At 41.5% G+C, this 18,778-nt stretch overlaps 1 protein-coding gene across 2 annotated transcripts; it reads left to right on the top strand.

The window, feature by feature from the left end:
* The first annotated feature begins 10,469 nt into the window (after positions 1 to 10,469).
* Positions 10,470 to 18,147, top strand: LOC311052882 (transmembrane protein 198-like). Of its 2 annotated transcripts, none has more exons than XM_084068131.1 (5): positions 10,470 to 10,561; positions 12,539 to 12,843; positions 15,196 to 15,771; positions 16,480 to 16,613; positions 17,573 to 18,147. In XM_084068131.1, the coding sequence occupies exons 2-5, from the start codon at positions 12,687 to 12,689 to the stop codon at positions 17,720 to 17,722; spliced, it is 1,017 nt and encodes a 338-aa protein (XP_083924257.1). In that variant the 5' UTR covers positions 10,470 to 10,561; positions 12,539 to 12,686; the 3' UTR covers positions 17,723 to 18,147. The 2 variants fall into 2 exon arrangements, with proteins under 2 accessions (XP_083924257.1, XP_083924256.1); XM_084068130.1 differs by having other exon boundaries at positions 10,476 to 10,561; positions 12,532 to 12,843.
* Positions 18,148 to 18,778: the final 631 nt, after the last annotated feature.

The following is an 18,778-nucleotide window of genomic DNA, read 5'->3' as shown; positions in this document are numbered from 1 at the left end:
TTTATTGCAATATTTGTAATTCCTTGAAAATGTCTGCAGTCTGTAAATGCTTGTCATTTGAAATATTTATGGGTGTGAAATTAAATGCAACTTGACAGAGTTATGTTTTCAGTATTTTTCTTAGATAACAAGTGCGGTTGAAATGAGATTAGCTACTACAGACACTATTTCAACTGCTTTTGAACTGGCAGATATGTCACTTTAAATAACCACACGAACCCTAAGTGACCCTATTTAATCGTGTGAACATTAATATAAGCTCACAAAACGCTGCGTTTCGAGCCTCGTTGTGAGCTCCATTTTTGGCTATTTTCAGCGAAGAGATTTGGTGTAGGGAAAAAAGGAGCGGACCCTGAAAAGGTTGTACATAAGTAAGTAAGTAGGTAACTAGGTAAGTACAATGAGTATGTAATTCAAATCAATTCAATCATGCTGAATTGTATTTTTACATGACAATCTAACTATATAAATGGCGACCAACTTCCGCACCCTCGGTGTCCACACCCCACAGCTCTGTTATCGACTAAACAACGCACCGCCAGACCACATCTCGCCAACTGACTCGCCACGCCGGCCGCGCTGAATTTACACCTCGCGTAGGGGACATCTCACTGCTCACTACAGCTTTTCCACCGCGCAACATAATTAATTCTACTCACCAAATGTCGGACAAAACGGAAGGGGAGCCAGCTTCGTACCGTTTACCGTGCGCACGACCTCATCACCACAACAGCACGCAGCCGCTGCGGGTTTTTTTTCCTTTTTTTCCAAACTTTTTTTTTGGTCACCATTTTCTCCAGGCACCATTTCTGGTGTAACGTCGGGTGTTTCTTTTCACCAGCCAATCACCTTTCACGTTGCCACGTCCGTTGCCACGTCGCGCTGACGTACGCTAAACAAGCGCTGCCGTGCGCACAATGCAAACGAGCCCAAAGGCGCGCAAAAATAAGCCGACCATTGCTTAGACACAAAGTCAGACCTGGCAACGCAGCCTACGCCAATCATGTGTGAGAGATCTACAAGCTATGGGGCAGAGACGCCACCGTATCTTAGCAACAACTACAGCGCTCACTCTCATTGGTCGTGTCACGCTAACAGCAGTCTCCAGACAATGGCATCGCAGACAGCTTGCTGTTACTGCTGTAGCCATCACAGGCAGTTGCAGCACGCCGGACAGGGCGCTGTGATAGCTGCCATGTCGCTAACGCTAACCTGGTTGTCATGCCTGCAGCGGCTGTGCAATCACTTTGTCAACAATGCACGTTCGTGTGGTGAATGTCTATATTGCTGCTCAGTTCGTCCATTGTAGATGGTGTATGTTTGTGTGTGTCTTCTGGAGAACTATGTCGCTCCACAGCAACTACAGTAACTAACGTAATGGCAGGACCGCCCCGTGCAACGCATGTTAGCCTGCATTATGGTCATGTAGTAATTTCAGATAATTTCGCTCCGATTAGAGCAGTGTTTATCAACCCTTTCACGCCGCCCCCCCCCCCCCCCCCCCCCAAATACACGTACTTGATCTGGGACCCCCCCATTCTGTTTGACTCCGTTCCACAAGTAAATATTGTGAAAATAGCCGATCTACAAGCTCGAAACGCCTCACGTTGAGAGGCTTTGTAAGCTTGGAGATCGGCTATTTTCTACATGATTGCCTCTTTCTTACATTCTTTGCCAATGTGGCCGATGTTTTCATAGCATACTTTATTGACTACTTCTGTTGCAGAAATGGCCATTTCCTTTACTTTCGGTTTTTTATTGTCTCCGCCAGGCCGAAAGGCATGGCGCAAGACTATGTTTCACCCCCTGTCCGTCCGTCTGTGATAGCTAATCTCTCACATCGTTGCCTTGATCGCAGCAAAATAACAGCCCGATGTGGAGAGTCAGTGAGAGCTGGATAAACGACGTAAAATGTGTCAAAAGGAGTCTGTACGGCTGTCGATAAATGAACACATGACGTCGGTGGGAGAGGAGATATTGTGTCTTCTGGACAAACAGCAGCGTGGTGCTGATGTTTGTTGTGTGAAGCAGCTTAATGTCAGAGTGTTTGTGTTGGAGCGCCTCGGTGCGGCTGCAGAGTTCATGTGCAACCTCTTCCAGAGAGACACAGAGACACTAGAAACTCTGCTGGGGAAAAAAAACACTGCTGGCCATTGACTTTCCTATGGACATTGATCTACACACTGCAGGTATATCTGCTACACACACAACATCAAACTACACACTGCAGGTATGATGCAGCGTTTGCATTACAGCCAGCATGCCAGCGTAGTTCCCATATGGTTTCAAGGTGGGCTAAACCATATGGACCCCATGTCAGCAATGTCAGCGGCATCCACTTCAGTCCCAACTACGATGCCCATGCAGGCTATAAGTAGCTTCTACCTGGCCCTTAGGTGGGCCCCAACTAGCCATGTTTATGTGGGACCAAGGCGGGTCCTAACTGGGTTTGCCCATGCAGGCTTTAACTGGGTTCTACCTGGGCCCTAGGTGTACCCTAACCAACCACAGTGCAGTGCCCATCGCTCCAATTGTTGTAACGTCAGGGCTCTCAATACTGCACATTGGTGGAGGAGGAGGGGCCGCAGGGCGACCGCACACATCGCTGAACCAATGGTAGCCCACGGATGTTTCCTCTGTGGATTTACAATCTGCCCCTCTATGCCACATATCATCCGCACTACAGGGTCTTCACTGACCGAGCCACGGCCCCACTGACCCTCATGACGCTACGCCACTTAAACGTGCGGCAGCATGCGCTGGGTTGCCAGGTTTGCACAGCCTGCGCCAGAAACAAGTAACCACCTTCATGAAATAAAAAAAAACACCGAAATGGTCCGCAATGTTCCAGGGGTGTCCCCGCGCGTCCCAACACTCCACAGGGGGTCAGTGGACCATCAGGGGGTCCGCGGACCCCCTGTGGACCCCCTGAAACATAACAAATATTATTTCTTCAAATTTTTTCCTTTTTCAAAAAAACTTTTCCACAGTTTCACTCCGGCGATTTGGGTCCCCCAATATACACACGGCCACGCTGGGCCCCGTGCGCGGCTGGGGTTGAGGGGGGCGTAGCCCCCCGAAACTCTAGTACTTTATATTTTGTGTGACTTCTTAATGGCTGGTGTTTTATAGTTTGCATTGATGTGTGACATCATCACTAAGTGACCATTACACTGTTAGAGGGACAAATTGTAGTCATGCATGTGAATGTCCTTTAGTTGAAGTGTATTTTAAAGCATTACCAAAGAAGTGAAAAGCACCAGAGTCAGTTTTTCTATTCTTCTCTGTTCTTGCCTATAGTTTTGCTTTTACTTTTGTTTCCATCCTTTGCTTTTCATTCTCTGTAGACCAGTGGTTCTCAACCTTTCCTGGATCAGGGCCCACTTGAAAATCTCAAAAGCGTTCACGGCCAAGCCATCCATCTGGCCACTCGTGTTAAGTGGTCAGATGGTGTGCATTTTCAGAGCATATTATTCTATGTTAAATAGAATTTAACATAGAATTTTGTTCCGGCTTGGATATGTACTTCAAGTCCTCAGCATGTGTTTTTACCGCAATTAAAACAATTTGTTTAAGGTTTAAAAGAAAACATGCCATGACGTTTCTTTTCACCTTAATGTTTTTTTTTAACTATCACTAAAATCTGCTATTTATTTAGGGGCCCACTTATGATATCCTCACGGCCCACCAGTGGGTCCCGGCCCACAGATTAAGAGTCACTGCTGCAGGCCACACATGCCCCCGGTAGAGTTGAATGTCACCTCTTTCATTTTGTTTGACAGTAAACTTAAGTGGTGGGTCTGAACTAAAGCCTACTTGTCAGAACACAGTTTCATTCTCCACACTGCACCCGGGGCTGGGCAGAGTATTCACATCCTGTCACCACATCATTGAGTATAGCAATTTGTCAACGTATTTTAACAAAAGCTTAATGTATAGCTCTAACGTATTCAAATTCAATTGCACACAGCTGCTGGATATTAATAGTCATTCACACAGTCTCTTACAACTACATTAGCCTCTGATTGTTTTCTCCCAGTTTCTGGTCTCAGCCTGAAGATATGTCTCAGTATCAACAGCAGGAGTCAAGGTTAATTTCTCATTAAATGGTAAATGGTTCAATTAGTGCCTTTATCCAAAGCGCTTACAATGTGCATTATATTCACACATTCACACACAGACGACAGAGGAAACCATGCAAGGCACCAACCTTGCATGGTTGGTGCCAACAAACCATCGGGGGCAGTTAGGGGTTCAGTGTCTTGGTCAAGGACACTTTGACACTAACCCAGGGGGAGCCGGGGATCGAATCGGGAACCTAGGGACGACAGGGTATATGTATTTTTTACTAAATCATGAAATCTTGTTATTATCAAACATAAATATCAAACATATCAAACTGTATTTCCCAAAAGGAAATGTATATAATTAATTCAGTCTGACCAAAAGCATGGATAAAACATAAACCCACCGGCCATAACCAGAGGAGGGATACAAAAAAAAGAGACATGGATTTCCATGGAGCTTGTGAGCTTGTAGATATACTTTATTATTATTATTATTTATTTCTGAATTTGTTTCGAGCATTTTTGTAAAAAGAAAAGAAAAACAAATTGTAGGAAAGGTAAAAAAAAGTGGATATTTACTCGTGACCATATGAACGGGTCTGTGACATCTACTGTACATTCCAAACAGATCAAGGTACTGTATGTCTCTCAGGTCTGTTTTGAACTCATACTGTCACTGTTTAAGATCCTGTTTAAGAGGCACTCACTCATCACACAAGTGATGTTTATGCTTAAGTGGCAACAGTAACGGTTATATAATTTACAGTATACGAGTCATCTTATTTTTAACAGGCTTTTCGATTGATTAAACCACATACATTCATCACAATGTTTTTATTAGATGGCTTTACATTTCGTATAGATTTGTGAGTGCTCTTGTGGTGCTGATGTAGTATGTGTTGTTCTGTTTCTTTCTGTTTCTTGTCTTGTTTTTTCTTCTTCTTCTCCTGCAGCTTTTCAATCAGTTTATCTTAGTTTTGGTGATTCATCTATCTGTACAGATGCAAACCTAATGATGGTTCAATGCAACGTATCATAGTCTATGATACAGTAATCAATCATCATGATATACGGTAATATCACATGCTGTAGTCTATGATAATCAATCATATCATTATAATATAATATCACATAATGGTCTACTATAATAAATAATAATATGATTGATATTATTATGACATCATAATATAATATTACAGTACATATTGTTGCAGAAACCTTGTATCTACATATTTCACATTTTTATGTTTTTTTTTTAAATGAATGCCCTACTTCATCACGCAAGAGTGAAAATAGCAGATCTACAAGCTCACAATGCCTCACAATGGGAGGCGTTGTGAGCTTGTAGATCGGCTACTTTCACTATTTTAAATCATTTTTAAAATAATAAAGTGTAGGATAATTGAGTGTATTACACTGCTTGAAGCAGGAAAGCATTCAAATTTCCAAACGTTATTGCAGTTTATTAACATCATAATGCGGGAATAGACCACTGGTTGCTATGAGACACTGACATAGGGCACTTCAGGTTTATCTCTCACCATAGATTAAAGTAATGGTGTGTGTGTGTGTGTGTGTGTGTGTGTGTGTGTGTGTGTGTGTGTGTGTGTGCGTGCGTGCGTGCGTGCGTGCGTGCGTGCGTGCGTGCGTGCACGCGTAGCATTTGGCTCAAAGGTTCTTTCCCATCAATCATTGCAGTACACACCTCTAGAAACCATTTGCTGTCCAATCCATGAATATTTCATCCCTGTGCTGTTGTCAGCCACCCCTAAGCTTAATTTGTATTCCTTAGTACTCCATACTGTTGCTGGCTGAGAACCGATGCGACTTGCTAGCTTGAAAATCAATTCTTGTTGGCATTAGGAATTTATGAGTATTATAAATTAAAGCTGCAATCTGTAAGATATGGGATTCAAACCTGGGTCAAACATCTACCGCTTGGCTAAGAGGCCCTGCTTGGCTTGGGGAGTCCTGCTTGGCCTGGGGAGATATTGCTCATTTTGCAGCTTCAGGCACTACTTGTCAACCAGCAGGCGTACTACCAGATACCAGGGTCACGCATTAGATGGACAAGCCACAAGATCAGTCACCAGAACCAGGGATGTGTGTTTTCAATGAGTCTTACTTGGTTAAAATGGAGTTTGAACTGGGTTTACAATGGGTTATATATAGGAAGGGAGGCCAGGGCTCATGTGGTCAACTTGACAATGTCAGAATATGTGAATTGGAGTCTTGTAGAGACATGGAGGACATACTGTATGTGAGTATGATGGGGAAAGCTTTCAGCTTTACAACGTAAACATTTGAGATCGATTAGTCGGCATCATCACACTGTACTTTGAACTTTACTGAGGCAACACTGAGCTTGTTTTGTTTTAGTCAATATCAAATAGCTACGATAAAACACTCGCTGTCATAATAAATATTATCGGTGCATGAATACAGAGCTATATTAAGCATTAATGAACCTGTAAATGAATATATGGACACTTTTTTAAAGCAAGTTATTCAACAGTCTTCTACGCACCGATCTGATTCTGCATGTAAGTAGGCCTATATGCAATATGTCACTTTTTCATAAGACTTTTGAGGTATATGAATGCGCCTGTACAAGTTATGGCACTCTGGATGATACAGTATGGCTTGTTAATTTGCTAACTGATTAATCATGCACACCTCCTGTCCTGTCCTCTTAATGTGAAACATGACCATCCATAACCCTGCATCAATAACACTAATCCAGTGTGTGTGTGTGTGTGTGTGTGTGTGTGTGTGTGTGTGTGTGTGTGTGTGTGTGTGTGTGTGTGTGTGTGTGTGTGTGTGTGTGTGTGTGTGTGTGTGTGTGTGTGCGTGTGTGGATAGATGGAGGATATATCGGTACATTTTTAAATGAACTCTGGATTTTACTGTGTAGACCCGGTATACATCATATGCAACAACATCAGAAGAGACCTTTCTCTTTTGTCAGCTACTGTAGTTAGTTACACAGTAAAATTCTCATTGTTAATTTAACTCAGGGATTGCAAGTGATGAAAAACTTCTACACACCAGGTAAAAATGTCTTTGTGACAGGTAAAGCATGCAGTGAAAAATGAAATCAATAAAAGAGCCTGTCCTGCGCACTCCCCGACTTGCACAGTGCAAGAGAAAAACTATTAGATTCGTTTTGGTCACCAACACCTTCTTCAAGCCTCTCTGCTTTGTTGCTCCTGTACTGTGCAAGTCGGGTACTGTGCAGATGCTTTTAGTGATTTCGGTTGACTCAGAGATGTACAAATGGAACCAAATGGACTTTGTACAATCTCTGAGTTAAATTAACACTGTACACTTTTCCAGTGCACCCAGCCAGATTAATATCCACTGAATCAATGCGTCCTGCCATTGTCCCATTGTTATTAAAGATGTAATTAATCTGTTGGGTCTCACACTTTTCTTTGGGAATCATTTTCCTGGAAGATGAATCGTATCAATTAATATTTTGCAGATCAAGTCGATGGTGACAATGCTGGATGCTAAGAGGAAATCATTGAGTGGTTGAAAAGACATTTTGACACAGGTCTACAAATCCTCACAAAATCTATACTGACAGCTTTAATGACAAATGCATACCTGATGAAATGACAGCAGATGAAGTTGAGATCAGCTTTATTATGTCAACATCGCTCTGCAGTCCTGCTGTGTCTCTGTAGTCTATGTAGCAAATGTCTACCTGTCATTCCCATAACAGTTGTTCTCATATTTGATATGATACTGGTGTGAACTGTTGGCACCATTTATATGGCGAGGCTTGTTGCATGATTGCACTATTGTGTTATAGCCTCAGACTTAATTTTCCTTTCAGTGTGGATTCAAAACATTTTTAGCCATAATGAAAGTGTATTCTCAGACAGGCTTCCTAAAAGAGCTGGTTGACTAAATTGATTGAGATTGTAGCCTACTGTAAGAATTGCAATTCTTATCTTCTGTGATTTTCAAATGTATTTATTTTGTATTCTTCGTCACTTTAACTTATTCTTTCAGACACTGAGAATTGAGCAATACAAAAAAGTTGTATGGGTGAGTATAGCATGAATAAATGTTAACCTTTGTCTTATAGGTTTTCCTTTGTGTGTTTACATTATTGCAATCACTTCATAAAACCTTTTCAAACTACATAAATGCATACACACTATCCACAAGTTTCCTAGGGCATTGTGGGCATCACTTCCTGTCGATTTGATCCCTCATTCCTGATCAAATCGACAGGAAGTGATGCCCACAACCCAAGTTACCTATCTCTTATATTATCATGTCATTGCTCTTGCAATTTCTTTTCTGTTTTGACAGAGCTGTGTTTTTGAACTGCTGCGTGGGGTTGACATGTTAGCCTGTGATCGTTTCACTTTCAACCTGTTGATTCAAACTGACAGAGCGAGTCAGACCTCCCAGGCACCTTGAAGGCAACAGCTTGGGCTATTGTTTAGACAAGGTACTGTAAACTGAGCCATAGATCTGAATTCTGATCCTTGAAACAGACAAATGTGTCCATGATGACCAACCATGTGAACTGCTAACATGTCCTGCCTCAATTATTACAAGTCACTCTGTAGAAGAGGATCAGCTAAGTGTCTGAACGTAAATGTCAGAGACTGCTAGGGACTAGAGCCTCTTATACTGTTGATTCGGAAATATTATTATCTTGATGTAGGCTCCAAGCATGTGACGTTATAGTATAGTTAGGCTTAAATTAGGGGAATTCATTCCCAATTTGCATCATTCCCAACTTGCATCGTTCCCGAGTAGGCCGGTAGCCAATGGGCACTGGTCTAGTTTCTTACATTTAAGATGTTTATTAGCATTTTTTGTGAACTCTGTCACTGAATTACGACTCTAACCGGATCCTCACCCATTCACATGCATTTTCCTCCTTTGTGGATTGACTACAGTTGAAATCTGAAATCGTACATGCACACTGACTATATGCATATGCAGGGAAAGCTGATTTTTCCAGGAAAGGACTGATGGAGGTGTTTGTTTTTTTTGTCCGAAATTTGTGAACTCTGTCCTTTTTCATGAATTTTTTTGCTCCATGGTTTGACCAATCAAACAGAAATTGCACATGTGCATTGACCATTGGCATGTGCAGGGACTGACGTAAGGACAGCCAGAGTGCCATGGTTTTATTGGTTGTTGGTTGGTTGTTGTCATGGTGACTTTTGTAGGGGTGTGTGATTTGGGCTCTGCTGTTGGTGAAGATGGGGGGAGTGAGCAGTGTCAGGGTTAATTCATTAGCAGGTGTTTCCAATTGTACAAGTGCTTTCCTCTTTATAAAATAGAAGTGTGCTCACGGTGGGCAAGACCTAGCCGGTTGAGTGTCTAAACGGAAGTACCGGAATTTGGCGGAAGTACCGCCCAAGGAAATGACGTTGACGCTTTATAAATCTGTTTACATTCTCTGTGAATGTAAACAGAGCGTTGTGATTGAAAAAGATAGTTTCCGGGGGAAATACGTCCAACACTCTCTGCGTTAGGTCGTGACCAGGCTTTTCTCTTTGCAGATCCAGCACAGAAATTGTGCTGGATCTGGGCTTACACACACAACGCCAGAGAAGGCCATTTGTGCATGGCGAGCAGCGGACCCAGCCAGGCTGGGCCATAATAGTCCAGTGGCTTAAAGGGACATTTTACTTTCAAACATATGTTTGGGGTCATTTTAACATCTACTTTGGCCTTTTGTGAACACCCCAGACAGTTTTTAAGTTGCTTAATTCAGTATTTAGATATTTGATATTAATTTTACAGACACGCCCCCTTCCAATACAAACCCATTGTAACTTCAAACTCAATTTTAGCCATGTTGGATTCATTGAAAACACCCGTCCTTGGTTCTGGTGACTGATATTGTCCTTATAATGCGTGAGGAGACTGTGTTTTTTCAATTACTTTTTCATTTATTTTATTTTATCATTATTGTTTTTTTTCATTTTCCCAACAAATTATAACATTTGATTCTGTGTCCAAAATATTTCAATATTTAATCATATTATATACAATATTTAAAAAATATCCTTTTTTTTTTTCAAAAAACAATTGGACACAGAATCAATTTTTTTATGGTCATGATTCACCAGGAGTCCGGCTTGGTTCCAGGCTTAAAATAATTAATATAAATATGAATGGGCTTTCTATCGGTGGAACCACAAAGTGGCCGCCACTGCTATGCCCTAATGACAGTGAGAGCTCTTTTGAGAGCTGAGTGATTTGACTTGGCCTTGGCAGCACCCTGGTGCCGTCACTGTCCAGCACGCATTGGGACAGATGGTCCCTCTCTCACAGAGTGCAACACTGTCAGCTGCTCACAGAAGCACATAGATGAGGGAGTTACTGCCTCAAGGCAGCTCACGCAGACGAAAACACACAACCCAGGAACTTTTAGTACCTGACAAATTGGCAAATGTAGAGGACTTTTCTTTCTCCCACGTTTGATCCTTGAAGATAATGCTTCATCATAGCAGGTAGGAAACTTATAAACAATTTCTACAGAGAAGTGATGTTTTCATTGGTCTGTGATAATCTGTTATTGAGCACTTTAGCCGTCTGTTAGATGAGTCATTGATTTTTTTTCCCTATTTCTTTTTTGGTAAATTCTTCATTCAGTATAGCAGCAACAATACTCAATTTAAAGTCAGTTTTGCTGCGTCCCACTTACAGCACAAATTTGAAAAGGCAAACAAATATTCATTGTCTAATTTCGGCACATTCTTTTGAAATGAATTTGATTATACCTACAGAGATCCTTTAGAAAGAGACAGTGTCTTTTTTTCTGAACACTCACAAACAGGGAGCTAGACACCGCAGGCTGCTAAAGCTCCTGTAATTCCATTTGCTGAGCCTCGGCTCAGCCTGAAGGGCTTATATAGGGTCTAGGAGACAGACACACTTATAATATCCTACACTCAACTCTTTCATGTGGCTTTTTTCCGCAGCGAAGGGTAATCCAGAACTTTCCAGAACCCCTGAATATTCTGTGATCATTATGGGAATTGTTTTTTAAAGTACATGATCTGAGTTCTGGGTTCCCAGAACTCACATTAGTATTGCATCCTGAGCAGGGCCTAAATTAGATTCTGAGAACCGTATCTGAAACCATAAGCCATAGCGTATCGAAACAAATCCAGACCAGAACCCGTGAAATGCGTTGCACGGCACAGTGTGGTTCACTTAGTTCCAATATCCTTGAATCAATATTTGATTTAGAATTGTTATTAGGAACTCTCTTAGCCCTGAGGCAACTGCATGAACACAGTGTCCCTATTCTGGGGTTAATATTTGGCGAAAATAGCAGATCTACAAGCCTGTAGATGTATTTGCTATTTTCGGCAAAGGGATTCAGTGTAGAGGCCCAAGTATAGAGACCTCAACTACGCATGTAGGGTTTAAAAAATATAATTTCAGAATAGATTAAAAAAACAATTGAATCAGTTCATAACGATTATTAAAAAGCATAATATGAATCTCAGCTAGCTACAATACATACTATATATCTTGTGAAAATACACATTTACAACAATATCACACACACACACACACACACACACACACACACACACACACACACACACACACACACACACACACACACACACACACACACACACACACACACACACACACACACACACACACACACGTGTAAGTTACATTCATACATTCACACTCCTTCGTAATTAGCTACTGTATCCCTATGGTATTATATAAATTATAATATGTATTTTTCACAAATTTTGTGTTAGGTGAGTAATGTTTTTTTCTGTGGAATTTGTTATTGGCAACGATCCTTTACTTGAATCCGTTTTTTAAGACACAATTAGCCCATTGTATGCAGTGCAAAACTGGTATTTCCTATTTGACATTGTGGAACAGTGTGAGCTATTGTCGGGGTGTTTGTTTAACATTGTTTGGGTAGATGGAGCACTTAACCACATGTTCAAAACAATAAGGTTCCCTGAGGGGTCATTTCACGGGGCATTTCCTCATCTGTGTGTCCTGCAGAAGGTTTAGGAAATAGAGACATTAGCATTGGTTTCCTACTCTGCTTCCTGTAAGTGAGGAAAAGGAAAGAACTGAACTCTCTCATACGTGTGTGTGTGTGTGTGTGTGTGTGTGTGTGTGTGTGTGTGTGTGTGTGTGTGTGTGTGTGTGTGTGTGTGTGTGTGTGTGTGTGTGTGTGTGTGTGTGTGTGTGTGTGTGTGTGTGTGTGTGTGTGTGTGTTCATTGGATGGATGGATGACTCAGGTATTGAGATGAACCAGTAAAAATCATACATTCCTGATTGTCTATTTTACTCTGAGAGTGTTAGTGTAGTATGGAACCAAATGCACCCTTACGGGTCCATGTATACACTCTCAGAGTTACAAATGGATAAATGAACACACTTTTTACTGTGTACTTGATACAAAGCTGAAAATCCCTCTTTTCTTTGCAGGTGCAAGACAGGAAATGGTTTACAACACTAATCATGGTGCTTCCTCTTTCCCTGGACGCTAGCGGCATTCCAATGTCCCCTCTTCAAAGTGGCGTCCTGTAGGGCCCATCACAATAACACAATAACTGGAACAATAGTATTAAAAATCTTCCAGTATGTCCAACACGTCGCTGAATGTCACTGAGGAGCCAGGGCGTAATGGCTCATATGACGTGGACCTATGTTTGTTGGACATTAACGACCAGTTTGACGTCATCCCCTGCATTCTCTGCTCCATATGCATAATATTTGGACTCGTCTACTGCTTTTTAGGTAAACAAACACAACATACGTGACACTAATATACACAACTCAGATTATACCAGTATGGATATAACAATTAACAATGGTTAATTGTTAATGTATGCTAAATATACTAAAAGTGGTTCATTGGCTCTGAATCATTCGTCTGCTGAATAGAACCATTAGAGGTGCCGAAAACTAAGCTGATGACCCAGTAGAGAACCTCAGAAGCAGGGGTTCTCAACCTTCTATAACTCAAGGCCCACCTGGGTCATGTTTCAAGATGGTCAGGGCCCACATGCTGAAACAAATGTGTACTTATATATGAAATAAATAAAGGGTAATCTTTCTGCTTAAAAGACTAGTGTGAAATTAAGGAAACACACAGTAAACAGACTACGCTGAGAACATTTCTGTGTATAAGGCCAAATAAAGTCTGAAAAAAGATTAGTATAGTCAAACACAGTGTGTGTGATAGTGCAGCCTGTATGGAGTATATACAAGTAATCTTAACTACTTCAAATAATGTTTGTTTGCACTTATTTTAGATGCGTTATATAGGCTCTCAATCTTTTTTTCTGATGAGCTTTGTCCATATAAATTACATTTTGGCTATTTTCATTGTGTTTCCAATGCGCTGGGAAGCGGGCCCACAGTCTGCTGACCAGCACTGCACAAATCTGTGTGACAGGTCTGCAAATTGGTGTTGCGAACTTGTTAATAACTAGAAGTTCGGGCCGCTACGCGGCCCGAACGTCTAGCGTGACGCGTCGTTCACTTTGCAGTGCCACCTTACAGGCACCTCACAGTGTGAGAGAGAGTTTTGTGCTCTCCTAAATCCACGGCAGGCTTTGAAAGTACCCACTTCAGAAAGAGGTGACGTGCATCACCTCTCCAATGACCAAAACCCACTATGGAAGCCGTCGAACTGGTGCGATCTGACGGCATCCTAGAATTTATAGGTAGGATGTGATGTCATATACCGTCTCATCGTGATGTCAGATTACGTCACACTGGCGTGATGTCAGATTACGTCACACTGGCTACATACAACGTTACAGACAACCGACATGGCGCAGGATTCAAATTGTATATATACTAGAAGTTCGGGCCGCTAGCGTGACGCGTCGTTCACTTTGCAGTGCCACCTTACAGGCACCTCACAGTGTGAGAGAGAGTTTTGTGCTCTCCTAAATCCACGGCAGGCTTTATAGGTAGGATGTGATGTCATGCTGTCGTGAGATTACGTCACACTGGCGTTGTGTCCATATTCGGGACGACCGTCTCATCGTGATGTCAGATTACGTCACACTGGCGTGATGTCAGATTACGTCACACTGGCCACATACAACGTTCGTACATACTGACAACCGACATGGCGCAGGATTCAAATTGTATATATAGATACTTGATGGGCACATATTTGTGTTTTTTAAAAGAAACATTTTATCAACCCATTAAAACCGGGGAAGCATCTGTGGCATTTTAGATTTTTACATTGGCTATTCAAAAATTGCAGATATACAAGCTCACAGAGCGTCACTTTGTGACCAAAAACGTTGAGAACTACTGATTTAGAAGGCATTTGTAGAATCGGCCTCAGGTCTTAATGGGTTAAAATATGGGAGTATTTGTCTGCAAAATTGAAATGTGTAAAACAAAACATAAATTACTCAATGAATACATCTATCTAATATTCATAAATTAATAGTTGAAACTTTTTTAGCAGCACCTCTGGGAGGTGCTCTGAGGCCCAACAGCGGGCTGTGGCACACCAGTTGAGAATGGTTGTTCTTCTCAGGTTCTTTGTATGACAGCGGTGCTATATACAGTAGCACCTGAACCATCACAAAGAACCACCAAAGAACTAAAAATGTTTTGTGTGTGAATATATAATGAGCTGCCAGGGTGGATAGGTCCCATGGTAGAGGAGACAGATGGGGGGTGTATAGCAGAAGAAGGGCCATCTGTGGGCATCTGAAGTTGATGTTTATTCAGTTAATTAATCATTTGAGGGCAACCAGTATTAAGCAATAAAATAACACATTTTTAAAAAATCCCAAAAGGGTAGCACATCCAAAAAAATAAAATAAATGGAGGACAAAGTCTCCAGCATTTCCACTTTTTTTATTGGCACACCAATAAAATGAACGATTATGTTCGCCTTCGAAGGCTCATAGCCGAAACGCGTAAGCGTTCATTTTATTGGGTCTATATAGCACACTGAGAAAACCCGTTGTTGATGCGCAACCTCTTTTTCTTATTCAGTATCAAGCAATATGTGAACTTGTGAAATCAATTAACTTTAGAAAGGCTACAGAAAGTTAAATCAATGCAAGATGAAAGGAATAAACGATATAGGACACATCTTCTGTTTTACAGGATACCGGTGTTTTAAGATGGTGATGTTCTTCTCGGGGTTCAAGCTGGGGTCATCTGCTGTGTTCCTGTTGTACCACCAGGAGCCAGAGTTCAACGCCCAGCTGGCGATGGAGACCAAGGCGGGGATCGGTCTGGGCGTGGGCGTGCTGTGTGGTCTGGTCACCATGCTGGTGTCCACCATGGGACTGTTCCTCACGGGCCTCCAGCTGGGCTGTCTGCTCACCGTCGCCGTGCTGGTGCCGATCGGACAGTTCCACAGCCTGACGCCGATGTGGGTCCCTGTCGGGGCTCTGCTGACTGCCTCCATTGTCACGGCCATCTTCACCCTGCAGTGGCAGAAGCTGTTCACCGTGGTCGCCACGGCCGTGTTCGGGGCGACCGCGGTCATGGTGTGTGTGGATTACCTGGCGGAGAACTTTAAGTTGACTGTTCACGTGTACGACGTCCTCTGTCAAGGGAGCCCCCGGCCGCTGTGCTGGTTCAGCTGGGCCATCACTGGGATCTGTCCCGTGTTAAGTCTGATGGGTGTGCTGGTGCAGTGGAAGGTCACTGGCCAAGGTGTGGCCCACAGAGAAGGTGAGGGGAAACAGTGCTTCTGTTAAACCTACTGTAAAAAAAAAAAACGCAATCTGTACAGTAAGGCTGAACAAAAGAAAAAAAAGATCCAAGGCACTCTTCCCAGAAAATATTTAAAAGCCTTCATTAATTAGTCATGCAAAATGTCATGGTGAAATTCTTAAACATAATATGTAATAAATGTCCATGTTAAAACAGAACTGGCTTACAAGTTAACCCACAAGTAATGGCACAGAATTTCTCTTTGTCATGTATTTGGACTTCCAAGCACTCCAGACTTTTTCCTGATTTTCTGAGTGTACAGTAAGGTTTCTCCTTAATTTAGAATAGATACATCAAAGCTACAATCCATAAGTTTTATGTATCCTCCTACATTGTCTCCCTCTCCGGGGTTTCCGCAATCATGTTTGAACTGCAATGAAGATGGTGGCATGTGAAATGTGTCCTCTGCTTAAAATAACTTTATTGACCTAGTCAACCAGTAGGTGACCTGACACCAAGGTCTAAATGTTTGAATGGAAGAGTAGGAAGACCACCTCCAACCACTGCGATGTATTGTAGGCCTACTAGACTAGTTATATTGTAATAATATACGATACTAAGTACCAAACAGACATTTATTCATTAACATAAGTCCTGTCATGCTTCAAATTACAGGTATTCCATGAGGTTACATAATCATGTTCATGTTTGTGGATCTCTCCTCAGGTTCTCACAACAAACAGCAGAAAGACGAGACACCACAGTACAGGTACGCCCCTTCCAGAAGGAGACGAGGTGACACACAGCGCCGTCGCAGGCCGCCACCCCTCAAACGCTACGCTGGTGACGTCCTAGCTCCGGTCAGTAGCTTACATCAGTGGTGGAACTTAAGTAAAAGTATCAATACACTATATTGTAGAAATAGTCTGTTTGTTCGGTATTAAACATTTACTTGAGTAAAAGTACAAAAGTATTGGCATCAAAATATACTTAAAATACCAAAAGTAAAAGTACTCATTATACAGAAGGTCCCATTTCACAAGTTTCAAAATGTATAAAAATCCTTTGAAAATAGCAGATGTACAAGCTCACAACGCATCGCAATGCGAAGTGTTGTGAGCTTGTAGATCGGCTATTTTCAAATTGCCAAAGTATCTATATAGGTCTGAAGTGGTTTTGTAATAATAATCGAAATCTATAAAGTAACTAGTAGCTAAAGTTCTATTTTTCAAAAAAAAGGCTTGTATTATATTAGTATTGTATTGTATTGTACAAAAAGAGGCTTGTATTAGAAGAGAGGCTTTTAATTGCTTGTTTCAACAACGCCCCCGGTCATTAATAGAGACCCGGTTTTTAATTGAATAGAGGTCACTATTAGAGGATTTATGGTAGATACTTTCCACCACTGGCTTATTTTAAAATGTAATATACTTTGCATTTCAGCTTCCCAGATGACTGATTATTATGCCTAGGCACACACTCATCTTTCTTTAGTTTAGTCTATGTACTATTATTTTACCTTTGTGTTGCACATTATGCCTATGTACACTCTCATCTTTCTTTAGTTTGTGTACATTTTGTGTTGCTTGTGAATGTGTGGTGATATACTGTAGATATTTCAGAATGAATATAGGTCTACTAGTATTACCACTACTACATTTTAAAGCCTATAGCTTTGATGTCAAATATGTCTTCCCCTTGACATGCATGGAGAGTATTGGAGTATATGAAAGATTATAGCCTGAGCATGTGTTTTTTTCATGATGTGAAATGAGAAGTTGAGAGTAGCAATTTTTTCTCGCTCCCACTTGACTTGCAGAGTTATCTGCAGAGCCTTCAAGAGCGCCAGATGGGAACAGGGTCGTCAAGCAGCAGCCTGAGCACGATCACACACACTGTGATTGACTATGACTTCGATACACGATCCACGGTGCCACTAACGGCCCCTTCACCTGTGTGGACGGTCTAAAGACTGAACAAATCTGCAGTATAGAAGGAACACATCTCGTATATAGTATACACTAACAAACACAACACACACCTCCACAGTATATACACTAAAGAAACAACACACCTACACAATATCAGACACAACACACATCATACATGTATATATTAAAGACACAACACAATACACATCTCTGCAGTACATGTATATACTAAAGACACAGCACACCTATACAATATAAGACCCAACACACATCTCTACAGTGTACACTAAAAACACAACACACATCTCTACAGTGTACACTAAAAGCACGACACACATCTCTACAGTATACACTAAAAGCCACAAAACGTGTCAAGGACCCCCAAATTGACACATATTAGCCCACAGACCCCCATTTGAAAAGATATGCCAGGGACTCAACCATTTTGATTTATTGGGGGTCCCAATCTACACTGTATCATCATCATTAGTGTTGATGTAACTCTGAGAGTGTACAAATGGAACCAAATGGACCTGTTAGGGTCCATTTGGTTCCATTTGTTGATCGCCCAATGAGCAATGATGAGGCAATATGAGCGTACCGTTTCATATTTAGCCTACCTGGTTATCATCATAATATTCTACAGCTCTGCTATAGTGTTAGTTGTAATGCCCTTTACAAATATGCAAATACTAACCTTTACATGCTCCACCATTCATGTATAGTTGGTGACTACATTATGTCAACAAAATTGCACTGAGGATTGGTGTATTAATAGCATTGTATATGCAATCAAAATGTGCTACTGAACTTATGGGAGCGATGACATATTACACAGTAAAATCCTTCCTTTATTTCAATCTGAGAGTATACACATGGAATCAAATGGACACGAGAATATAGAGCTATTGTTAAATAGTTCTATATCCCACAGCAATCACTGCTATAGAGTGTTTGCTCTTTAGTAAACAGAAAATACACTTTCAGGTCTGGATAAACAAAAAGAGTAGACAACATTTTAACTGGAAGTCTATAAAATTGAAGCTGATCATGAATTAGTTCTATCTCCAGATGAAATTGGTGTCCCACCTGAA

Source organism: Gymnoscopelus microlampas (assembly GCF_963454915.1).
Source record: "Gymnoscopelus microlampas genome assembly, chromosome: 10".
Taxonomy (NCBI): Eukaryota; Metazoa; Chordata; class Actinopteri; order Myctophiformes; family Myctophidae; genus Gymnoscopelus; species Gymnoscopelus microlampas.
Note: the sequence above shows the minus strand (reverse complement) of the source record. Positions and strands in the feature narration are given on the sequence as shown.